At 44.4% G+C, this 26,880-nt stretch overlaps 1 protein-coding gene across 2 annotated transcripts in view; it reads left to right on the top strand.

Annotated features, from left to right (window-relative positions):
* The window catches only part of PIEZO1 (piezo type mechanosensitive ion channel component 1), a 184,309-nt gene that overhangs the window by 40,880 nt on the left and 116,549 nt on the right, over positions 1-26,880 (top strand). For both annotated transcript variants that reach the window (XM_044270505.1, XM_044270506.1), the window contains exon 2: positions 8,907-9,002. In XM_044270505.1, the coding sequence (XP_044126440.1) occupies positions 8,907-9,002 (96 nt within the window). The remainder of the gene's footprint in view (positions 1-8,906; positions 9,003-26,880) is intronic.

The raw sequence follows: 26,880 nt of genomic DNA, 5'->3' as shown, positions 1-26,880 counted from the left end.
AACACAGATTCTTCACAGATGAGCCACTGACCAGCAGGTCACAGATATGTGAATAAGGCCTAAGGCAGGGTTTACATGGCAATTTTGGCCACAACACCCGTCTCGTGACCAGAGATCCCTTGCAAGTTTCTACGACCCCAGAATCGCAACAAAATCCAACGCGGCTGGCTTTTTTGAAGTTCTGGGATTGCAGATGTGGCATTTTAGAAGTGCCATGGTGGTTCTATTTTGTGCACTGCTAAATAGCGATCCTTGGTCGCTCTACAGGTGCCCGTGTCGATCACCATGTAACTCCTGCTTTATTGTGCCCCTATGAGTGGTACAATTTAAAACTGTGTGGCCCAGCATGTGACTGTATATTGGATATATAAAGATATATTGCTCAGTATCTGGATTTCATGACCACACAGTAGTATTATATGTATACTATGCCGTCGTATGGCTTACAGTTTAACACCATAGTGACCGGGGTGGAGATACATTTTTTAGGATGAGGTCAGGGCCATTGAACGTTCTGACAGCTTTTCTCTACTGAATATGCCTACAGCAACGAATAACCTACTGCCAAATGGCCTACAATAGGTGTATCAGTGTCCAGGGTGGTGTTTGTTGGGTGGGGTTTACTGCTCATGGCAAGCTGCCCCCTGACACACAGGACATAGGAATTTTCCATCTTCCTGTCTAGCACCAGGAAAATATTCTATAGAACAGTGCAGCTTCTGTGGGGAGGGGTCACCCAATTTTGTGCTGGGCTTCCGACCTGTGTGTGTTGTGAATTGTGGGTATATACAGAAGGTACAGATATGAAACCTGTAAAGTGTGATGGGTAAGGGATCATCTTTTAGCTGGGGAGTGTGTGAGGTTGCACAGACTAGTGGTGTTTGGATGGCACGATCCCTGGATGTTCTGCAGGACAGATCCTCAGTGTTCTGCGGGTGGGAGTCCTTGCTCTTCCTAACAGACCCATTAGTGTTCATTGCAAGGTAGAGCGCAGAGCAGAAGGTAGTACAGTAAATCCCTTTAATCTGACATTTTGGAGAGGCGCTGATAAAGAAAACAATTGCCTAACTATTGGAATCCCTGGATAATCAGATCCCGCGTTCAGGGAAATGTTCTGTACTGTGAACTTAAGCTCATCCTAGAGCAGGATTTGAGCTCATAACACAAACTCGTACGTTTTCCTACAACAGACAGCACGTGACCAACGTGCCGTCTCCAGTCACTCTTCCTCCTGCTATGTCTAAGCAGCAGCACACTGTGCGCGCCGTCTCCTCATACGGCTGATCTGTGGGGGGGTGCCAGGGGTCAGACCCCCTCCGATCTCATATTGATGACATAGCCCGAAGAACCCCTTTAACATGAGCACATTTGTCACCATTACATTGCCGAAAATTACAGCATGTTCTATTCTTGTCAGTTTTCCCACGGGACTCATTCAAAAGAAAAACGTGTCACCAAAAATGTTATCTGCCAGTTAAAACCAGAATATTCTAATCTGTTCTTATTTTCTGATTTGCAGATTTCAGTCACTGATAGCTGTACACAGGGAGGTGTTATCAGTGATAGCATTCTCTGTGTAAGTGTGTATACAGAAAGAGCTGTCAGTCACTGATGGCTGTACACAAGGAGGTGTTATCAGTGATTGATAGCATTCTGTGTAAGTGTGTATACAGAGATAGCTGTCAGTCACTGATACTGTACACGGAGTGGTGTTATCAGTGATGGTATTCTCTGTGTAAGGGTCCATTCACACGTCCGCAAATGGGTCCGCATCCGTTCCGCAATATCGGGAACTGGTGCGGACCCATTCATTCTCAATGGGGCAGGAATGGATGCGGAGAGCACACTATGTGCTCTCTGCATCTGCATTTCTGGAGCGCGGCCTCGAACTTCCAGGCCACAGCTCCGCAAAAAAATAGAACGTGTTTTATTCTTGTCTGCAATTGCGGACAAGAATAGGCAGTTCTATGGGGGGTGCCGGCCGGGTGTATTGCGGATCCGCAATACACCACGGACGTGTGAATAGACCCTTAGTATGTATACAGAGATAGCTGTCAGTTGCTGAGTTATACACATGGGAGATGTTATCAGTGATTGATAGCATTCTCTGTGTAAGTGTGTATACTGTACAGTGATCCGTCACTGATAACGTCTCACTTGTAAACAATGAAATCAGAAATAGCCGGATTTTAATGTTTAAATTACAGGTTTTACTGAATCTTTTTCCATAAAACTATACATCATCCTGCTCTATAACCTGCTGCCTGCAGATTGCGCTACATTTCATAGTGACAGCTCCTCTTTAACTACTTTGTGAACCTTTGTGGGAATTCGGGGTTGGACTTGTTGGATATTTTTTTTTTAACCTGTCCAATTCTGTTGTCTCCAGTTGGATAAGTGGCACTGGCATACAAAGGTGAATTGCCGCTTATCATTTACCCCTCCACAGAGAGAGAACCTCCTATTCTGGCAGTAAGAAGTGCTTATCATTTTCCCATTTGCCGTTTTTACCTTTGCCTGAAAGTTGACGCTAGAAATCGGTAACTATCTCCATTATTTTTTTATGAAAACTACCAAATATTCTTTATCTGGGGAAATTCCATGACCTCTAAATGTCTCGAGCTAATATCCTTTTGGAAACTGCTAGCTGCAGAAGCTTTTACAGATGTCCATGATATAAAATGCAGATCTTAGTCTTCTAGGCTAAGTGGAGGAAATTTTGTTTTGGGTCCGCACTGCTGTCATTTGCACCATACTTGGCAAAGGATACGCCCTGTTTGATACATTTGGCGCATTGGTACCCATTATGGTTTTGTCACCTATTTTACAATAGGTTTTGTTTTTTTTGTTTTTAAGGCTCTTTCCTTTCTGTGGGTGGGCAGCAGCCAATCAAGCACCTGAATCTCCTAGATCAGCTGCTATTAACCTCTTCCTCCTCTGCATAGAAAATAATTCTCCAGAAATGCATGTAATATGCAGTGCCTCCATAATTTCTCAAGAGAGAGAGCTATATACTTCTATGCATTTCTAATGAATAAAAGGTGCCTGGGCCTCTTTACCTGCTTATGATCTGAGGTAGGAGGAAGGAAGCTACTGAGCATGTCAGTCCATCTATGCATGCAGGAGAAGGTGGACCCCAAGGATAGACGGCAGGGGGTGCTACTAGACGGGAAAATGTAGTATACATAAAAAGCTAAGAATGTTTGTATTGTGTGTGTATATTGAAATAATACGTCATATGAAATTCCATATCCATTGCGTGGTAAGACTTTTTGTGGAATAACCCCTTTAAAAGAAAAAAAAGAGTGACCTGTATTAACATGGGTAACCACCTCCAGTTTTCCAAAGTGTTGACGGCGCCATAAAATGGCAAAAAGTTGCAAACTTTTTGCACAAAAACGGAGCACGGCATAATGTGAGTTTTGTGCCACAGTAAAATGTAGCCATTCTACATGTACACGCAGTTGTACTGGGTGCAGATTTTCTACGACTTTGCCCCAGATTTGATTGCAATGGGTCAAATAGGCAAATAAAATCTGCAGAGAGCATTGGCATGCTGTGGATCTCAAAATCTGCACCGCAGTTCAGTTAATACATGGGAAATTGCGGCAACGCGTAGACGTATTTTTTGTAAATCAGCTTAACTACAAAGCTGTTTGGCGAATCTATGCGTAATAAGCAGTATGTAAGGTCTAAAGGGGTTTTCCCTTGAGGGTTTGACCTCTGGGACCCCCGCCAATCCTGAGAATGAGAGAGAGAGAGACTGCTGCATCCTTTCTGCATCCTCCCGACCACCAGGCTGTGCAGCATTGCTGCAGTTCTCTGTACAGCGGTTGGTACTATGAATAACTGTGGACGAATATCTACAGCGTATCCGCCAAGTGTGAACATGCCCTAAAGGAATTTTCTGTGTGCCTGAGAGCTGGACATAGTCAACGGCAGATGGAGTCCTCACAAGGACACTCACCTTTACCTTTCCACTGTCTGCTCTAGTGATGAGCGAATTGACTCTTACAAATCGTATTTGTTTAAAAATCTAAATCCCGCCTGCTTTGTTTGTCTGAGTAGCAGCAGCATCAGCTACCTGAGCAGCGCAGGTGGCGACTGTGCATGCGCTGCTCCATTTCAGGGTGTGTGCTTGCGCCACTACTTGGAGCCATGGCGCAGGCTTGAGATTGACCGTACCAGGCGGGATGTGTGGCCCTATCAATCAAGGGAGGGGTCTCTTGACCAGCGGGGCCAGCCCCTGCCGCTCAAGGAAGATAATTTTCGTTCTTCCAAATAAATTCCCTCATCTCTAGCCTCTACATATTACTGCGTACTCGTGACTAGTGTTGAGCGAACTTGTGTTTTAAGTTTGGCGTCTAAAGTTCGGGTTATCGAAGAATCGTGTTATGGATTCTAAATTCCGTTATAGTCCGTGGTAGCGGAATCCATAACGCGATTCTTCGATAACCCGAACTTTAGACGCCGAACTTAAAACACAAGTTTGCTCCACACTACTCATGACAGATGACAAACACTATCATCATACATGTTCTCACAATCACTCTGAATAATGACATTTCCATCACATGCACGGACTTCACACAATTTGCATTGTATTCTCACGAGAAGAATATTACATACTGGATAATAATTCTTCAAAAAAAAATTAAAATGCAAGCGTCCTGTTCTCCAGTAGTAGGCCTTGAGCAAACCTCCCCCATTTCCCTTCCAGCCCACGCACACTGTGATTCCTACTGTCTATATCATTTCCTGACAGGATGATATGAAGAAATCTCTTGGGATTCTTGTGTTGCTATATATTTTGTTTTATTTTGGTGTAAATGTATTTATTTTTTTCTCCGGTCATCCTATCTGTGTGCTGGCCCCATGCTGCTTTCACGTCGCTTGCCCAGAAGGTTACTGCTGCATTGTGGGTACTAACCGAAGGACTAGCGCCAAACACAACAAAGCATTTACTAGATTATGGTTTTGGGCCGTGCCTAAGGGTAAAAAGTAGTGTTGTTGTTGTTATTTTTTTTCTATTTCTTTTTGTCTTAGTTTATTTTTGTTCATGTAGAGGTGTCACGATAACAGAATTTTGAGTTTGATACCAAGGAAAGTATTGCAATACTCTATACCAAATTAATACTTCACACACACACACAAAAAAAATATTCACACATTGATCCCATGTGTATTTATTTATTTTTGCAAAAAATTGATCACCCATTATGTGAGGAGATACTGGATGGGGTCCTTTACTAATAATGTGAGGCATATGGAAGTCTAAATTGAGAAAGCCATGTGCCTCACATTAAGGCCTCTTTCACACAGGCGTGTGCGCCCCGTTGCTGTATTGCGGACTGCATTTCACACGGGTCGCACACTCCCGTGTGAAAGAAGCCTAATAATAACCCCCCTCCTGGCGTAATGGACAACGTGGGGTTAATGCAGGAGGTGCATGATGGAGTAACTTACTATTAATGTGAGGCACCCCATCTTGCCAGTTATGATGTTTTTCAAGACAAATGATCAAGATACATTGGCATAAACCGGTCTTGTAGTATGTCTGTCCCGATGTCTTGCAGGGCTAGCTTAGCTGAATGTAATGATACCTTTCACTTTGTGATCTGTGGTTTCATTCTGGAGAAAAATTTACTTTTAATATATATGCAAATGAGCAGATAAGTGCACTGTGGGTAGGTGGAGGCCACCCTTGTTCCTCCTTTTTCCCCTGCCGACAGCTCCCTCTTCCTGATTTGACAGGGTGAAGTTCCTGCATAGTCCTCTTTCTTGGCCATATCGGTCAAGGAGAGTGAGGGGCTGCCAGAGGAAGCTTGAATGGGTCCGTGATCCGTCCGCACCGCAAAAAAATAGAACGTGCGAAGGCACGGACAGAAACACCACGGAAGCACTCCGATCCATGTTTCCGTTCCTCATCTCTGTGAATGCAGACCCATTCAAGTGAATCGGTCTGCATCCATGATGCGGAGTGCACACGGGCCGATGCCCGTGTATTGCGGACCCCCCGTATGCAGGCCGCGATAGGGCCACGGGCACACAACGTTCGTGTGCAAGAGGCCTAACTGTCATAGCTTCTAAAAGTAGACATGGCTGGTGGCAGTTGAGGGATGGAACTGAGCATGTGCGACCACCTCAGTAGGTGGACATTATTATACAGTTCAAACACCAGGGCGTCCTTATAACGACGTAAAGAGAATATCTCACAACTTTAGCATTTTTGTAGCAAAGTAAATTAAAGGTAACTAGTCTTTCACGCTGGATTATATTTAAAAAAAACTTTTAATGGTGGCACAACCCCTTTAAGCATAGATGGACTACCATAGAGGGAGACCATGTGGCTGCTAGGTGGCCCTTGGAGAGAGGGGGCTCAGGCCTAGTTGGTACCATTTGCTGCTTTGTAGCAAGACCCTGCAATGTCTGCAACAATAAAAAAAAAATTATTGTCTTTGCTTTAGAATGTTATACAGAGCGGCGTATTTTATTCCGTTTTGTATCCTGACCTGATGGGAATCTGTTACATGTATAGTTCACTTCCTATTTAATGTTCCATGTGCAGTTCCAGGTTTTGCCTTAGGAAAATTGCTAATTGATAAATTCCAATTTTCTATTACTATCAGCTGTTCTGTCAGTTTAATATTTAGCTGATTTTCCATCCAGTGACTATTTTGAACGCATGCATGCCAAATACGTGGATGCTGGATTCGACTTCAGTGGGAGCGTTGGTTGTTTATATGGAAACCGCTCCCTTTAATCTTGGAGAAGGGAGAAGATCGCCTCCCAGCAGACAAATATCTGGCATACACAATGGGTACCTTGCAACCAGCTCCAGCTCCTCTATTAGCAGGGTCTCATGGCATGACACCTTGGCTGAGCATTGGTGGGGGTGTCAGGCAGAATTGCTTTCCCTAGTGCAACCGGTCCGAAAAAGCATTGTTGCTTTCGTCATAAATGGTGATGAGCGAAGCAAGCGTCAGATGCTACATCTAAAGTCGCTTAGTTCAAAACTTCAGGTTAATACTGTACGTAGGTTCGTGTCCTATTTTGTCCATTTTCACAGCCCTGATACAAAACCAGGGAGCCGGTTTTAATGGCCGTGTTCAAGAAAGCCGCCCATGAAATAGTCAAAAATTATATACTGTTTTTTTTACCATTTTTAATGGTTATTTTTTCTTTACTGTTGTGTGAATACAGCCTTAGGGTACTTTCACACTAGCATTTATCTTTTCCGGCACAGGGGCTCTATACCAGAAAAGAACTGATCAGGCATATCCCCATGCATTCTGAATGGAGAGTAATCCGTTCAGGATGCATCAGGATGTCTTCAGTTCAGTCATTTTGAGTGATCAGGACGGAGATAAAACCACAGCATGCTACAGTTTCATCTCCGGCCAAAAATCCGGAACACTTGCCGGAATGCCGGATCCGGCATTTTTTTACATAGGGAATGTATTAGTGCCGGATCCGAATGCGCAGACCGAAAAAATAAATTAATTCCGGATCCTTTTTTTCCGGATGACACCGGAAAGACGGATCCGGCATTTCAGCGCATTTGTAAGACTGATCAGTCTTACAAATGCCATCAGTTGGCATACGTTTTGACTGATCTGGCAGACAGTTCTGGCGACTGAACTGCCTGCCGGATTCCTTTGCTGCAAGTTTGAAAGTAGCCTTAAATTGGTTTTATAGGATGAAAAAACGTTTAGTAAGAAAAATAAAAAATTAAGTAAACATGCATGCTCAACAGAGCTGGGTGTGCATGTATATGGTGAGATTGGGACAAATGGCCTATGTAATCACCCGATACATCAGTGTGTATGAGTCCGGGTTAGGCTATGTTACTGTCAGTCCTATCTTGGGTCCAGTGTCTTAAATTAGCCTTCCCGTGTGGTCGAGACTATCTCACAACAGTCTTCAACGTTCTTGCTCTTGAGGAACCTAAAGTTGAATGAGGACTTTAATTAGGTGCACATCTGCCTCATCTAAAATTAGCTGGAAGAATAACAGTATGTTGTGAACGGCCGCCTGCCAGCTTCGCTGCTCGCCTAAAACTTCTCTTTTTTTTATTTTTTTATTCAGTATGTGTCTGTTTTGTGGTTGCTGATAAACCAGTTCCATATTACCATCTGTGTTTGATGCCAATGTCTGTGTTTTTTTTTTATATTGCCCCGGGAATCTGTCACTAGAAAATTCACTGATAAATCGGGCACCGTGCCTTGTAGGGCTAACACCGCTGAATGTAATGATCGCTTTCACTTTGTGATCCCTTGCTTCATTCTGGAGAGAAAATACTTTTAATCTGTGTGCAATTGAGCAGTTAAAGGGGTCATCTAACTTCAGTAAATTGCATTTATCATGTAGAGAATGTGATTACAAGACACTTACTAATGTATTGTGATTGTCCATATTGCCTCCTTTGCTGACTTCATTTATTTTCCTATCACATTATACACTGCTCGTATCTAGAGGCTACGACCACCCTGCAATCCAGCATCAGTGGTCGTGCTTGCACATAATAATAAAAGGCGCCGGGAGAGCACGCATGCGCAGCAGTTCCAGTATTAGTCGCCTGGTATCTGCGCAGCAGCAGGGGTCATGACCCCTGGATGCAAGCAATGTGTAATGCGATGGGAACATGAATCTAGCCAGCAAAGGAGGCAATATGGACACTTATACTTGGACTGGCTCTTCCCAATCCCCATTGATAAGACATGCCACAGATACCGCTGGAGCACATACAGATGTACTGGAATCACTTACTGGATCCTGACTACTCTGATTGCCACAGGCAGTTAGACCATGATAGGAGTTATAGTTTTGCAAAAGTCAGAGAGCCGCAGGTTTCTTTTTACCTTTTAGAGTCTTTGACATTGACTGTCTTCATCTTTCTTCCACAGCCTGCCTGTTTCGTTACAACGTACTGTCCTTGATCTACCTGCTGTTCCTGCTACTACTACCATGGTTCTCTGGTCCGACGGCGCCCAGCATGAGAGGTACTGCGATGCTATATATGCACTGATATCATTAAGGGTACTTTCACACTTGCGTTTTTCTTTTCCGGTATTGAGTTCCGTCACAGGGGCTCAATACCGGAAAAAAAATTATCAGTTTTATCCTAATGCATTCTGAATGGAGAGCAATCCGTTCAGTATGCATCAGTTCAGTCCCTCTTACGTTTTTTGGCCAGAAAAAATACCGCAGCATACTGCATTTTTCTCTCCGGCCAAAAATCCTGAACACTTGCCGGAATGCCCATCGAAATGTATTAGTGCCGGATCTGGCATTAAAAGTGCCGCATTGACTGATCCGTTCTTCCGGTCCGCGCATGCGCAGACCTTTAAATCAGTGAAAAAGATAAATACGGTATCCGTTTTTCCGGATGACACTGGAGAGACTGATCTGGTATTTCAATGCATTTGTCAGACTGATCCGCATCAGTCTGACAAATGCCATCAGTTTGCATCCGGATTGCCGGATCCGGCAGGCAAGTGTGAAATAGCCTAATAGCCTAATACATACTTGTAATCCAGTTTCTGAAAATAAACGTAGAGGGAAAAGCTGGGCAATTATCCTGTGTACTTTCTGTATAGTCATGTGCTGATTACAAGACACATGTAGCCATGGACATCCGCATATTTATTTATCATATGTGATTTTTGTTTAGTTTGTAGTATACAATTGTAGGGGTGGCACCTTCAAGTGTGAATGCGCTCCTATTATCCTGGGAGTAGCATTTTTGTGCCCTTTTCCCCTCCTATCTAACCTTCATTAGGTGGTACATATAGCTGTGCGTGCTCCTCCGCTCATTGGTTGCTGGATGCACATAGAGGTGTCTAGGAGCAACACACTATATGTGCAGGGTCTACCCTCCTGAACATAGATGCCCAACGGCATAGGTAGGTTTAGAGTAGAACCTGTCTGACTGAGACCACCTTGGTGCTGGGTACAGATGTGTTTTGATAAAAATATATTGCCCGAGAGTCTCGTGTTTTATTATTAGAGTGAGGGCTTTGTCCATATACAACGCTTGCATCTGTTGTGTTATTATCTGCTGTTTTTCATAAATGTAGCCATGGGCATCCGTATATTTATTTATCATATCGTGCAGGATGTTTTTATCTTAGTTTTTTATTTTTATTTTTTATTTTTTTATTACGAGACACAGCTCTGATACCCTGTCATGTTACCGTCACCAGCTGTGCACTTGGAAAGTCACAAAGAGAAAAGTTAAAAACATCCACCATACAATAGGAGTAACTGGGCTGTTCCAGTATGACGGTCTAGGTTGCCCGTGTGGCGCTACGTCTGACCAGGCGATCGCTGGGCTGCCCTGATACCATTTGCAACACTGCCTAAAGAGGAAATGTTAAGAGATTTAACATTTCTATTTCTTCTTATTATTACTCCAAGGTGCTGTACATATGAAGAGGGGTTTACATATATAACGTAATGCAAAAACATGAACTGAGTGACTGAAGGCGAGAGGACCCTGCTCGCGAAGGCTTACCATCTAGAGGGGGGTGAAGGAGACAATAGATGAGGGTAGATCCTTGTAGGGGTTGTCCAGTTTTGCAGGGCTGATGGCCTATTCTCAGGATAGGTCATCAATATCGGATTGGTGTTGGTCTGATTCCTGGTATTCTGACAAGCGGCTCTTTGAAGGGACTGCAGTTCTTGTGCGAGCTTTACATCCTCGTCGGCGTTTACCTGCATACTGTCTAGCTTGTGGCGGTGTCATTACAGCTGTTCACCCTGTTCAGTAGAATGGGAAAGGAAGCTGTAATTGCACTGCATTGCTGCTACAATCTACATGGCGTGCAAGTAAACACTGACGAGGACACCATTCTGGCACGCGTGCCGTGGCCCTTTCAAACAGCCGAATGACAGGGGTGCCAGGAGTCATGAAGCTGGACAATCCCTTTTAAATTTGTGTGTGTTTATGTAGTAATCATAGAGTTTCACTGCATTCTAAATAGATCATAAGAATGCGGGACGAGCACTGCAGCCCCTTCACTGTTTTCCATACACAGCAGCACTCCTGGCCGCCGACTGTGCAGTGAACTGCAACACATCCTCTAAGTGCACAGCTGTGCAGGGAAGACTTTGTGACGTATCTTAGCATTATACATTATACACTCTTCTCTTCTGGGCAGACCTGCAAAGGGACGCATGCTTTTCTGCTTCCTGGCATTTGGTCGCTGCTCTCTTGCTCCCTGGCCTCCCTCAGGTCCCCTTCTGTCAACATCCAATTTGATGCTCCCCTAGCGTCATGTCACTTGGTCATGTGATATAAGGGGAGTAGGTCACCTCTGTGGTCAACGTTTGGCTGCAGCGGCATCAAACCAGATGTTGACAGAGGAACCGAGTGCGGCAGGGGAGCAAAGGAGCTGGAACCGAACACTGGGAAGCAGGTAAGTATGCAGGTCGGCTCTGGTGGAGAGTCAAATCCAAAAAAATAAATAAAAATAAAAGTGGCCAATTCCTTTAAAGGAGTTTTTACTTCTCAGACGTTTATGTACAGGGTGAGTGGAACTCCCACTTCTTGGACTGTTTTCCTTGTAGTGATCTGGGGTCCCCGTTCTATCTATATAGCTGTCTATGTATACACACTTACACAGAGAAAGCTATCAATCACTGATGTACAACTATCAGTGGCTGACCGCTATCTCTGTATATTCAGTGGGCATTCCGCATCACGGATGCGGACCCATTCACTTCAATGGGTCTGCAAATCCGGAGATGCGGAACTGAAGCGCAGAACGGAAGCACTACTGAGTGCTTCCGTAGGGTTTCATCCCTTACTTGTATCCGCTGCAGCTGCCCCACGGTCTGTGTTTGTGCATTGCGGCCCACAGCACGGCCACGGGGCGCACACATTCGTGTGCAGGAGGCCTTACACAGAGAATAATATTAATCACTGATAGCTAGGCAATCTTGACACCTCTCAATTTGGTCTTCCCTGATGTGGCCACTCAAGAACAGGCGAACCTAACTCTATTACCTCCATACCATATGTTTGCCGTATTCTTTGCAGAGAGCTGCACAAAACCTCTTTTTGTAGTCGCCTCACATGATGATCACATGTGAAGACACCGTCGTACATGCAGGAAGTGCATAGAAACAGTTGCTTGCAAAGTTTCTAAGAAGTAATTTTTAATTCTGTATAACCATTAAAGCGAACAAAGAAAAAAAGGTAAAGGGTAACATGTGACCGTGGCATTGAACAAACCCCAACTAATGCTGTATACATGTTACTTCTATATAGAGCTTGGCAGGCCGGCCATATGTCATCTGAGGTCACATTCAGATGGGTGAGGACTGCGGTGATTAGTGGCTGTCCTCCTCGGTGTGAACGCCGGCTTCTCTATCTTTAATTTTCTCCTCTGTTTAGTCACGGTTATTGCTTCCTCTTCTACCCTGTTTTCCCTTTGCATTCTTTTTCTTTGTTCTATATGTGTCTGTCTCCTCACTTGTCTGCTGTCTTGTCTTTTTTATTTTTCTCTCTCTCGTCTTCTGTCCCTGTCCGTCCCTCTCAGCCGCTCAGTGTATGTGTAAGCCTTTGTTTTCTTGGTGATGTTTTTAGTCTTTTTGGTTTTATCAGACATTCCTTAAATATCCCTCCCCTGTCATTGCGCCTGTCCTCTGTGCAGTATCGCAGATCTCTTGCCGCGCTCTCACACTCCTCCTCTTCTGTCCTGTCTGCCAAGCTGCTTCTTCATATAAACCTTTCCTTGTTTAAATGCTTCTCGGTTTTCCTTTCCCCTGTCCTGCAGCCTTTACAGTTTATCTTGAGTAAATAGACTTTTTTTTTTTCTTTCCTACATCAAGATATGACCCTGTATGATCTTCCCTGCTTCTGGGAGACGTTTCTTTGGCTTGGCTCTACACTTCGCTTGGCCTGCTCCTATCCCCCCTGAGATGTAATGAGATCTGATGAGTAAAGTTGACCGTTTCATCTCCCCTACAGCCGTGATTTGCAACACAAATGCATAGACTTAGGCTAGGTTCACATATGCGCTGTGAACTCCAGCAGTCTGTTCCAGCAGAGGAGCAGACTGCCGCAGTTAATTGTATCTGGCATAGCCGAATACCACCGTTCACTGCCAGATCCCCATTCACTGTAACGGGATCCGGCTACTTTCTGGTATATGTGTCACGCTGCGGTGTGGGAGGGAAACGCCACACCGAGCATAAGAGGGAAGCGGGGGAACAGGGACTCAGGCCTGAGAACTAGGAAAGGAAAATGGACACCTCCTAGTAAAACCCTAACCAAAATCCTGACTAACTACCAGTATGAACAGACCCCAGAGGTAGGTGTGTTCATACGCAGGAATACCTAGAGTTCTATCTAGCCCTTTAGGACCCTGGTACTAATGGCAGGGATGAGACTACCTGTTCCTTCAAAAGGATGGACGAACAGGAGTCTACTTCAGACCTAAGGGCTTATGCACACGACCGTATGCCCTCCGAGACATACGGTTCGTGATCATATGAGTGCAGGACTGTAGTCCCGCAGGCGGCCGGATGCGCCCAGTATCATAGTAATCTATAATGCTGTGCACACCCGTTCACACGATGTATGCCGCTCCGGGACATATTGCCCGATCAAGGACCGTATGTCTCGGAGGGCATACGGTCGTGTGCATGAGCCCGAATACAAACAAAGGGAAATGCAACACACAGAACCCAAACAAAATACAAAAAGGCGAAGGAAAGACTTAACTTCAAAGGAGCAATGGAAGCATCGGGAACTCCGCAGAGATCCACACACCAGCTATCCAAAACTGAAACTGAAGCTATAAACCGCACAGCATTGTGGGAGAAGCAACAATAAATTAAGCAAGGTTAAATGACCTCATTAGCAACACCTGAGGCAACGGATGTGGCCATTACCAGAAACAACACAGACGCCTATTGATCCAGAAGGAAAACGTGTCAGATCAAATCACATGTTGCTAGTCTCGCCGATCTCCTGCCACCTGTCGCAGGAACGTCCCTGACAATATGTCGGCTTTCTGACGGATGAAAAATTACTGCGTGTAGTATTTTTTTATTTTTATTTTTGGTCTAGCTAAAAGCCGAATACAGTGCATTCCACCAGTCTGTTTCTGCGCCGGAACAGACTGCGGTAATATTCAAGAGCATTCCACCTAAGTGTTCAAAATAATAGCAGTGTGTTTTAAAAAAGTGAATAAAGCTTAAAATCTTTCTAATAGCTTTTATTTCCATACACACAAATGCATTGGGAACACTACACATTCTATTCCAATTCTAAACATGAAGAAAAATATATCAAATTTGTATTGTTTCTCTAAAAAGATTGAAGTGAATATTAGACTGTTCAAAAAATTAGCAGTGTTTGTATTCTTATGTACAAACTCAAACATTCACTATATAAACTGAGAAATGTTTGAAGATTTTCTTTCCTTTGAATCACTGAACTAATATTTAGTTGTATAACCGCTGTTTCTGAGAACTGCTGGACGTCTGTGTTGCTCGGAGTCAACCAACTTCTGGCTCCTGTGAGCAGGTATTCCAGCCCAGGAGGATTGGACTACATTCCTCAGTTCTTCTCTATTTCTTGGTTTTGCCTCAGAAACTGCATTTTTGATGTCGCCCCACAAGTTTTCTATTGGATTACGATCCGGGGATTGGGCTGACCGCTCCATAACGTCAATCTTGTTGGTCTGGAACTAAGATGTTGCACGTTTACTGGTTTCGTTTGGGGTCGTTGTCTTGTTGGAACATCCATTTCAAGGGCATTTCCTCTTCAGCATAAGGCAGCATGACGTCAAGTATTCTGATGTATTCACACTGATCCATGATCCCTGGTCTGCGATAAATAGGCCCAACACCGTAGTATGAGACACATCCCCATATCATGATGCTTGCTCCACCATGCTTCACTGTCTTCACTGTGTACTGTGGCTAAATTTAGTGTTTGGGGGTCATCTGACAAACTGTCTCCGGCCACTAGACCCAAAAAGAACAATCTTGCTTTCATCAGTCCACAAAATGTCTCTTTAGGCCGTCAGTGTGCTCTTCGGCAAATTGTAACCTCTTCAGCACATGTCTTTTCTTCAGCAGTGGGACTTTGCGGGGGCTTCTTGCAGATATCTCGGCTTCACATAGGCGTCTTCTCATTGTAACAGTACTCACAGGTAACTTTAGACCTTCTTTGATCTTCCTGGAGCCGATTGTTGGCTGAGTCCTTGCCATTTCGGCTATTCTTCTATCCATTTGAATGGTAGTTTTTTGCTTTCTTCCACGTCTTTCAGGTTTTGGTTGCCATTTTAAAGCATTTGCGATCATTTTAGCTGAGCAGCCTATCATTTTCTGCACTAATTTATGTTTTCCCCTCTCCAATCAACTTTTTAATCATGGTACGCTGTTCTTCTGAACAATGTCTGGAAAGACCCATATTCCTCAGAATTTCAGAGAGAAATGCACTGTAACCAGCATGCACAACATTTGCCGCCTTCCTTAAATAAGGGCAATAATTGCCACCTGTTTTTCAAAGAATGAATGACCTCACTCGTTGAACTCCACACTGCTATTATTTTGAACATGCCCCTTTCAATAAGTGATTGAATTACACAGAATCAGCAGCATGCATGTCATGACTGTTGGGTTTCCTATTACTCTACTACACCTGCTAGTAAATTATTTGCCATGCAGAAATATCATTTCTACCAAAAACAGTGATTGATCAGGTTAGTGATGTCTGACTGCTATTATTTTGAACACAACTTTATATCGCCGCAGGTACCAGATTATCGGGCCAAGAGAACTCCTCCATTCTCTCACTATTTTTAAAGGGGTTGTGCAGTGGAGTAATACTGATGCCCTATGCTCAATATTACTCAATATCAGATTAGGCGGGGCCTGAGAGTTGGAGCTGTTAGAAAGGGTTGTGGTGGTCGTGCGAGTCGGCTTCCTCTCTTTAAAGTTTACCTGCATGTCGTCTCCTTTGTAGCTGCGGTGCAGTAGAGTCCAAGTGAATCAGGACTGAGCAGCTGTAATTACACTGCGATGCAGCTACAAAGGAGGCGACGTGCAGGTCAACTTTGAAGAGGATGCAGCTCCTGCACCAGCGCCGCAGCCTTTTAGATTTCTGCTCATTCCTGATTTCGTTTCTTCACGCGAGGCAGATTTTGTTGCAGAAGGCTCTTGTGACTGAAAATCAGATCCATGCATTTGAATGCATACGCTTCCTGCAAAAACAATCACATTCAATTGAACAGATCTGGTTTTCAGTAGCATAAATTGCTGCACTGCTGCATGTGAATGCACACGGTGCGTATTATGCACTGTTTTACTGCACAGATTTTTGGTGGAAAAACCACAGAGTAATACAGTACCAGCAAAGTGAATGAGATTTCACAAATGTCATGTGCATTTTTTGGTGTGGAAATTGACCTGTTGTGTGGACTTTAAAATCCACAGCATGTCATATGTTCTAGTGATTCACACCTTCTGTAGACAGGTTTTCCCCATAGACTTTAATGGGGTTGTTTACATAAACATAAAATAAGCACCAAAACCATATAAAAAATGCACGAAAACCCACCAAAACTGCAGTAAATAGTGCAGTTTTGGTTCAAATTTTTAACGTGGATTTTCTGCACATAAATCTTCACCACATGCAGCTGCCCTGAAACTTCATTCATACATTTTCCCAGGCAGATAGATTTTTTTTTTTTTTTTGCATTTATTTTAGGCTACATGCACGCAACCATATCCGTTTTGCAGCCTGCAAACCACAGATCCTCAAAATACAGATACCGCCCATACGCATGCTGCAATTCTCTTACTCTTCTTTCTAGAACTGGCTTTTTTCTGAAAAGACATGTCCTATTTTTTGCACAATGTCAACATGGATGCGGACAGTATTTTTCGTGGAGCCATATAAATTAATGGGTCCGTGTGTGCGCCGCGAAAAAAAAGATGTGGATCTGAAGCACGCTGAACATACAGTTATGTGCTTGAGGACTTACTGTTTTGTTTTTTTTTGTTTTTTTTTACTTTGCTTTTTTATTTAATTTGTTTTAATTTATTTTGGATTTATTTATTTTTTGGGAAAGGATCCACAAAAAGTGTTGGGCTTTATGTACACAACCATATTTTTCATATTTTGCTGTCAGCACACTGACCCTTTCATTTCTAAGGGGCCTTGCACATCCGTATTTTTTGCAGATCCGAGTGGCTGTATGAACGCGTATGTGTATTCAATGGGGAGAGGGGAGAAAGCTGCCGGCAGACACTCCTGGCGGCGGCAGCAGCAGCTTATCTCTCAGGAGTACAAAAGGATTGGGAGAAATGAATATTCACCTGTTGGGGAGTGTTGATGTTGACATACCATGATCCACATTAGGCTACCTTCACACTAACATTTTTGCTGGATCCGGCAGGGCTCAGCAAAAACGCTTCCATTACTGATAATACAACCATCTGCATCCATTATGAACTGATCCAGTTTTCTTATCTTTAACAAAGCAATGACTGATCCGTCATGAACTCCATTGAGAGTCAGTGGGGGACGGATCCGTTTTATATTGTCAGATTGTGTCAAGAGTTAAACTGGTACGTCCCCATTGACTTGCATTGTGGGTTATGACGGATCCGTCTTTCTCCGCATCCCACTACGGAAAGAAAATTGCAGCATGCTGCGGTTTGCTCTCCGGTATGAGAACGCAACCAAACGGAATGGAACGCATTTTGGAGCATTCCATTCTGTTTAGTTACTTTTTGTCCCCATTGACAATGAGTGGGGACAAAACGGAAGCGTTTTTTTCAGGTATTGATACTCTGACGGATCTCAATACCGGAAAATAGAAATGCTAGTGTGAAAGTAGCCTTGGTTTGCTTCTGACCTCTATTTTTCCCAGTGTTAGTACTGTACATCTGTCCCAGTGTATACAGATTTTGCAATGTTTTATGTTACATTTTACCTACTCTGATACATTGTTTCAGGACAGGAGAGAGATTCATGCTGCTGAAAACTGACAGAGTTGCAGAATTATGGCTCCGAGACAATTTTAGGTTGTGATAAAATTGCATGTTTGCATAACTTCACTGCTTCCCTGTTTGTGGGGAGAGTTGCGGGCCGACTGTCGCGCAGCTTATTCTCTACACAGGGAGACAGAGGAAATGCATATTGGACGTCGCTGTGGAGCCTAACCTAAGATCTACCATGAATAAACTGTATTTACTTAAGACTGAGCAAGCTCCCTTAAAGGGGTTATATACCCTCAGCAAGCTCCCTCACCGGTAATATACTTCCCCCGCTCCCTGCGCTGCTCCTGGTCTCCGCACCGCCGCTGTTGCTTCTTCCTGCACACCGACCGATGAAAAAACATTATAATGCTCAGAAAATAGAATTGAAAAAATCTGATCAGAAAAGAAAAACGGATTAGGAAAAAGATGTATTGCTATGTGGTTTTAACTGGCGGATAAACATTTTGGGTGACATTTCCTTTAGCAATTGGCCCTTATTATGTAGACACTATTGTATTGTGATTGTCCATGTTGCCTCCTTTGCTGGCTGGATTAATTTTTCCATCACATTATACACTGCTGGTTTCCAGAGGTTACCACCACCCTGCAATCCAGCAGTGGTGGCAGTGCTTGTACACTATAGGAAATAATGCCGGCCTCTCTGGTGGCCTGGACCGGGGGTGCTCACATAGGCACGCATGCGCAGCAGCTCCCGTCCTGGTCACCTTGTAACTGTGCTGCAGCGGTGGTCGTAATCCCTGGATACAAGCAGTGAATAATGTGATGGGAGAATGAATCCAGCCAGCAAAGGAGGCAATATGGAGAATCGCAATAAATTAGTAAGGGCTTTGTAGTAACTTTCTCTATTAGCGGGGAAGGTGGTGGCCGGAGGACCCTTTTTTTTCTGGGTCTGGCAACCGCTAAGCGCATAGAAGTTAATGGGAGCGCACCACGCTTGCATGGCCACCATTCCCATTAATTTCCATGAGGCCAGCCCTTGGCTATTTTCGGCGGCCCCATTGAAATGAATGTAGGATGGCTGTGCATGCACAGTGCACCCTCCACAACCTTCAGTGACCCATTCCCGATGTAGATGTGGGTCCCAGAGGTGGGACCAGCACCTATCAGACAATGGGAGCGATATGCCCCCATTGTCTGAGATGAGAATACCCCTTTAAGTGACAGATTAGAAATATCAGATGATGCCACAATAACAAGATGACATTATTCTTTACTCACAATCAGAAAATAAGGCAGAGCATTTCTAATGTGACTGCTTAGTAACCACAGATAGTAAAGTACATTAACAAGATTTCATTATTGAGGCATAATGAGGTCATTCTGACACCTCCTTGCCTGATTTTCGGCCAGTTTTTGCAGCCGTTGTCACTTGTTGTCTTCATTTCCTTTCAGTTAGGCTCCAGGGATACGCTAATGTTCTGTCTATGAGAAGTTATCCACGAGACACGGATGTCTTTTCTGCCCATTTCCTTCATTTTCCTCACACAAGGGAATCTTTCCCATAAAGAAACATGTTTCTAATGGATTCAGTCTCCTGCCATTCATATATTGCTATATATTGTGGTGCAAGGGTTAGGAGCCCAGAAATACCCATAGCAAGGGTTAGGGGACCAGAAATACCCATAGCAAGGGTTAGGGGACCAGAAATACCCATAGCAAGGGTTAGGGGACCAGAAATACCCATAGCAAGGGTTAGGGGACCAGAAATACCCATAGCAAGGGTTAGGGGGACCAGAAATACCCATAGCAAGGGTTAGGGGGACCAGAAATACCCATAGCAAGGGTTAGGGGACCAGAAATACCCATAGCAAGGGTTAGGGGACCAGAAATACCCATAGCAAGGGTTAGGGGACCAGAAATACCCATAGCAAGGGTTAGGGGACCAGAAATACCCATAGCAAGGGTTAGGGGACCAGAAATACCCATAGCAAGGGTTAGGGGACCAGAAATACCCATAGCAAGGGTTAGGGGACCAGAAATACCCATAGCAAGAGTTAGGGGCCCAGAAATACCCATAGCAAGGGTTAGGGGACCAGTAATACACGTGAAGAGTCTCAGTGGCCAGAAAAAGTTGCATTACTATATTACTTCTATATCCTTATCCATATATCCCTGTCCTGCTACATTATATCCACCTTTGAACCCCATTTTGCATTTAGATGATCCACATGAAGAGCGGCATCATTTTGTAGATGGTCAGCCGGCACCGTTGAAATCAATGACTTTGGCTGACATTTATCTAATGTATATGGCCAGCCCCAATAGTTTCTAAAGCAGACCATACACGTTGCGTAAATGTGAGCCAAACCCAGAGGTTTGGACAGGACCATATGGGGGCGTTCCAACTCTCCACTGAATGCACAAGTTGGGGGAAATGAGGATAAAGCATATGATCTTTTTGTTCTCCGATCGTGGGTGCTGGGTCAGAAGAAATGCAAGCTTGTTTGGCTATCTAATGGGTATGGCCAGCCTTGGGATCCTTCATGGTCTTCTGAATCATTCTATGGTAACAGCTCAGGTCACAGATTAAGGTGAAGACCTCCTGTGCTTCACATGACCATTGTTGTTCTGCCTGTGGTCTGTGGGCCATTGTGGAAATTGTTCTCTGTGGACAAATGGGGAATGCACAGCAGCAGTATTTTATCTCTCGTGACCAATGATCTATGAAACAATACTGGTCTTTAAAGGGCATCTGTCAGCAGTTTTGTACCTATGACACTGGCTGACAAGTTACATGTGCGCTTGGCAGCTGAAGGCATCTGTGTTGGTCCCATGTTCCTATCTGCCCTCATTAAGCCTCTAGGAGCAACAGGGGAGTTGCTGTTGCACCTAGAGGCTCTGCTCGCTCTGTAACTGCTGCGCCCCCTGCACTTGGACAGGACAGGCAGTGAAAATATCACACCTGTCGCTCAAAGTAGAGAGGGCGCAGCAGTTGCAGATAGAGCAGAGCCTCTAGGTGTAATGGCGACGCCCCTTTTGCTCCTACAGGCTCATTTGCATATATTAAAACATCCTTTTTCTCAGTAATGCGGGCACATATGAACATGGGACCAACACAGATGCCTTCAGCTGCCAAGTGCACATGTAACAGGTCAGCCAGTGTCATAGGTACAAAACTGCTGACAGATGCCCTATCTGCTGTATAGAGCTTATGACGTTTTATGGATATTTCTCTTCTTTATTCATTTTTCAGGAAAATTCTTGTGGAAATGCTCTGTGGGAACGAGTCAGGTTTCACTAAAGCCCCCGGTTTGTACTCCTTGTAATAGAGAAAGTTTACCATTGCTGAGACTTGGCAATTTCTGTGGCTCACATTGTTCTGCAGGAGAAACTTATCCATCTTGTTTTGTCATTTTATATGATGGTTTCTGGTTTTTATGTGTCCGCCTCGTGTCTCTGACTCACATTTCTTGGTAAACTGCCTTGTGTCTATTATACACTTTGTTTGCATTTCTCTCCTATGTTCTACATGGCAGTTTCACACTTTGCAGAATAGAAAGGAGGGAACTTCATGTATTGCATTGTCCAGAATATCACTTCATCGTCAGCATTTCTTCCGATTCGGCTGCAGATTTACAGCAGCTCAGATTCCCTGATGTCTCCCTTTCCATCTATCCGTACATTGCACTGCTGCTGTTTATAGGGTAGGAGCTATCCACAACAGCATATGCCTTCACTTTGGGTTCTGATGATGGTGCTTCCCATTGGGACATATGGATATTATAGAGGTTGTGGGGAAGGGGGGTCGGGATTTCGGTCGCTATAGACCCTGCTCCTTGAACCAGAATTGAGAGCTGCTCTTACAGAATGGCTCTTGAGATGTTCATGTTGTATGTGGACGACCCTATATGTGAATTTGCAATGTATATACTGACAAGGATTCCCCCCCAGGCGAGAAAAAAAAAAATCCCATAGTGGTCAGCTGCTGCCACATCCTGAAAGGTCTGTCCAGGGGAAGCGGCTGTGGGCCGAATTCAAAAGGGGCCCCCCCAGGAGGAGAACTAAAAGATTTATTGTCAGGCCCCCATCAACAGTATTATAATATGACATTATATACAGAGACACTGTAGGAATCGGAGAGAGTGGCTGCTGGGCCTGGTCGGAGACAGCGATTTTGACTAGTCACAGGAAGCAGGGGTTGCACGGGAGGAGGAGGTTACGAAAAAAGTTGCTGGGGAGTGGGGCATTCAAAAATTTGCTGTGGGGCCCAGTCATTTCTAATTACACCACAGAGTCTGTCCATAGGCGGTGTTAACGCAGCTCAATCCTTTACTCTTGAAGGGGGATATTTTGGAGAATCGCCAATCATGTGTAGCCTGTCTGAGAAGAAGTTGCAACCCATGCATTTCCTGATTGTGAGCAGACTTTTATAAAGTTTCTAATGGGTTATGCCCAGCTGGTGTTAATCCCTTAACCCTTTACATGACACAAGGGGAGAGAGTTAGTATTCAAAATGCCCCAGAATTCTGGTCTAAATTGCAGCAAAGAATTGTGTGTGTACCATACACCAGCACACTTATTGAAGGGGTTCTTCCATTTGGGACATTTATGGCATATCTATAGGATATGTCGGGTATGTGCGGGTCCCACTGCTAGGAAAGAAGTGAACGGAACACTGCGCATGCGCAGTGTTTTCTCGATGCACTGCTTTGGGACAGGAAAATAGCGAGTGCTGAAGTCCCATAGCAGTGAATGGAGAGGCATTTGTGTAAGTGTGCTCACCCTTCCATGCAGCATTATTTGCGAGTGTTATAAATGGAGGGTGACCCTGCATGTGCAGCTTGATCTTTGTTCACATTGGAGCCCCGTTCTGGAGATGGGAGACAGTCCTAGATGTGGAACCCGCTCCTATCTGATATTTTATGGCATAACCTATGGATATGTCATAAATATCAAAGATGGGGATACCCCTAAATGCCTTTGTCACCTCATACTTAACAGGAAAGGGGCATGGCGTGAAATGTAACGTGTGCCAGAATTTTATACCAAATTCTAGGTAATGTAGCTTTAGACTAGTCTGAAGATGAAAATGTATCATCCAGCATTAGCGCTGTGATAAGTTTCCACCATCTTCGTATTAGACAGGGTTATTAAATCTGCCCTGCTATGTCTTTGGTAACTCCACGAGCTTTGACCCTGATGAATCGTCTTGATTGAAAGCCTCTAGCGGTGTTAGGTTATTACTTAGAGACACTGTACTTTCACACAATTTTATTTCATTTACGGCAATAGAGAATGGTGCAAGTAACAAATTTCTAAATAACTTCACTTTAAAAATATGCCTGCAACCGCCTGAAAAAAAAAAGCTGTAAAGTCATGGCCACTAGGGGTCTCACTTCCACTTAAGTTGCAGTCCACCTTAGTCAGGCAAGATCTTCCCCTAGTAACAGAGACTCAGAAGATGGTTGAGAGGAAGTGGAGGCATGTCAGAGCTAGCTGAGATTATGAGCCTGATGAAACTACTGCATCGAAACCTCACAAGAGCCTCCTGCTTTTCTGTAAGTGTGACTTATCCCTCCTCATCCCTCCTTTTGAGCTCCCTAGAAGAAAAACAACCTAGTGGGAAGTAAAGTCACTGCATACAGTACTGACCGAAAAGAGACACCTGCTGCTTCTGAGAGAAATGTATGTAGCTGTGCAGCTGAAACTGTGAATAATATGGCTGTAAGAGACTTTAGGGAAGACCAAACATAACTGTTCCTTTACATTTGTGATTGTATAAACAAGCCACAGCGATTATGCAAACTTTTTTTTTGGGGGAAACTCATGTACGCTTTACTGATATCTTTCCCAGACTTCTGTAATTTATGATGTACCAACTGAAGTGTGAGTTAACAGTTCAGGAAACCATGACCTAGACCCTAGACTGAAGTGAAGGTTGGGTGCAGCTTCTGTCAGTGTGAGATTTGTGTAGCAGCTGGTCAAATACAGCTATTTATATGCATCAGCAGAAAGGGGTTATTCTGGTTGTAGCCCCTCATGATTAGTGCTGTTCTTTATATCAATGTATTGCTGGAAGTCAATGATGATTGTCTGCGTGAACAGTACGGCCTAGTCATCTCAATAGGGAAGCATAAGAGGTACAGTATGTGATTTGGAAGGGTGCCGTGGGCAATATTAGTTATGGAACTACAAGTAGTCATATGGCCGAAGCATCTATCCATAAACTGTAATAAATGTAGGACGGGCCAGCGAGGGGACACACACATGTGCTGCCTTCTGCTATGGGACATGACATTCACTTGCTCCCTCCCTGCTGGGATTTTGGCTGCAGCCAAGGGAGTCATATGTCACTTCATGAGCAGTTGGATCATATCTCCAGGGGCTTTGAGTCAAGAATCACTAAAATTAGAGATTCCATGTGTGATGACAGTAGCCATCTTCATCAGCCGGGTAATGAGTCTGATCCTACTCTGAAAACGATCATACCTCAGTCTCATGCCCATGAAATCGGAGATAGTAAAGTAGATTCGTCCAAACCCCATACTTAACATCTGTCAATAACATTATGAGGGTTTGCAAATATAGAACAAGAGAATGATCTAGCCCGCAGCGGCCATCTTTTATATTTCCACCTCATTCATCTGTATACAACTTGGGTTAACCACATTTTAAAGTGGACTAACCACGTATATTGATTCATCTTTAATGGTATTTTGCCTTACAGTGAATTATGAAACCTGTTAAGTGTCATAGTATTATTGCTCAGTAGTATTTGCTAGAATTGGGATTAAACTGACAGATTTTAACTACCATCAAACAGGCCAATGAGCCCAGGTGTGTTTGTGTGAGATTTAGATGCAGAATTGTTGGGAATGGCAATTATTAGGAAAGTTCTGCTTCTTCCTTCCATATTACATTAATATGGCCGTTGCCGGGCGTCCCCGTATTGTGGCCTGCAAACAGCGGGTTTGCAATCTGCGGGTGCCAACAGTGTGCTTCCCGCATCACGGATACGGACCCATTCACTTGAATGGGTCCCCAATCTGGAAGGTGCAGTGTGGAATGGAGGCACAGTACCCCACGAAAGCACTATGCAGTGCTTCCGTAGGGTTCCTCTCCGTGCCTGCGCACTGCAATAAAATAGAACTATTTTTTTGCGGTGCGGACAGACCACGGACCTTTTCAAGTTGAAGGCTCTGGATCCGTCGTGGCAGGCACATGGATAGCGCCCGTGCATTGGGGACCGCAAATTGCAGTCCACAATGCACGGAACGCCTAAGCAATGGCAGTGTGCATGAGGCGTGGGTGTCTACTTTTTGCAACACTTGAATGCTTACACATAATGGTGTTGTCCAGAGTATAGGTCATCAGTATGTGATTGCTGGGGCTCCGACTCTGGGCTCCTCCACTGATCAGCTTCTCTAGTGAGCGCTGCTGCCTCCTTGCAGGTTACTAAGCACAGCACCATCCATTGGATAGTGGCTGGGATTGGTATTGCAGCTCAGCTCCTATAGATTATGCTGCGCTTGGGCCATGTGACTGATGAATGTGACGGCAATGGCCTAGGAAGCTGCTGCAGCGCTCACTATTGCCCTGCGAGCAGCTGATCAGCGACGGTGTCAAGTGCCTATCCTGAGGATAGGTCATCAGACACTTTAAAAACCCCTTTAAAGTCTATAGGAGATACAGAAAAACAGCCTCCCTCCACTGAGCTCACAACACCCGATCACTGTGGGTGTATACACAGAGCGTAAATGATGCAGACTTTTCAGAGCGGAATTGTGTGCGGAAAATCCAGAGTTTGCAATAACAGCAAAGTAGATGGGATTTTCACAGATCTCATCCACGTACTGCGGAGATTGTCCACACCAGAATCTGTACGTGACTTGTTACGTGGGGTAGATTTTAAATCCACAGCATGTCAATTTACACTCACCTAAAGAATTATTAGGAACACCTGTTCTATTTCTCATTAATGCGATTATCTAGTCAACCAATCACATGGCAGCTGCTTCAGTGCATGTAGGGTTGTGGTCCTGGTCAAGACAATCTCCTGAACTCCAAACTGAATGTCAGAATGGGAAAGAAAGGTGATTTAAGCAATTTTGAGCGTGGCATGGTTGTTGGTTGTTGGTGCCAGACGGGCCGGTCTGAGTATTTCACAATCTGCTCAGTTACTGGGATTTTCACGCACAACCATTTCTAGGGTTTACAAAGAATGGTGTGAAAAGAGAAAAACATCCAGTGTGCGGCAGTCCTGTGGGCGAAAATGCCTTGTTGATGCTAGAGGTCAGAGGAGAATGGGCCGACTGATTCAAGCTGATAGAAGAGCAACTTTGACTGAAATAACCACTCGTTACAACCGAGGTATGCTGCAAAGCATTTGTGAAGCCACAACACGCACAACCTTGAGGCGGATGGGCTACAACAGCAGAAGACCCCACCGGGTACCACTCATCTCCACTACAAATAGGAAAAAGAGGCTACAATTTGCACAAGCTCACCAAAATTGGACTGTTGAAGACTGATAAAATGTTGCCTGGTCTGATGAGTCTCGATTTCTGTTGAGACATTCAAATGGTAGAGTCCGAATTTGGCGTAAACAGAATGAGAACATGTATCCATCATGCCTTGTTACCACTGTGCAGGCTGCTGGTGGTGGTGTAATGGTGGGGGGGGATGTTTTCTGGGCACCCTTTAGGCCCCTTAGTGCCAATTGGCCATCGTTTAAATGCCACGGGCTACCTGAGCATTGTTTCTGACCATGTCCATCCCTTCATGACCACCATGTACCCATCCTCTGATGGCTACTTCCAGCAGGATAATGCACCATGGCACAAAGCTCGAATCATTTCAAATTGGTTTCTTGAACATGACAATGAGTTCACTGTACTAAAATGGCCCCCACAG

Source organism: Bufo gargarizans, chromosome 10 (assembly GCF_014858855.1).
Source record: "Bufo gargarizans isolate SCDJY-AF-19 chromosome 10, ASM1485885v1, whole genome shotgun sequence".
NCBI classification, from domain to species: domain Eukaryota; kingdom Metazoa; phylum Chordata; class Amphibia; order Anura; family Bufonidae; genus Bufo; species Bufo gargarizans.
This window is presented reverse-complemented; position numbering and strand designations above follow the sequence as displayed.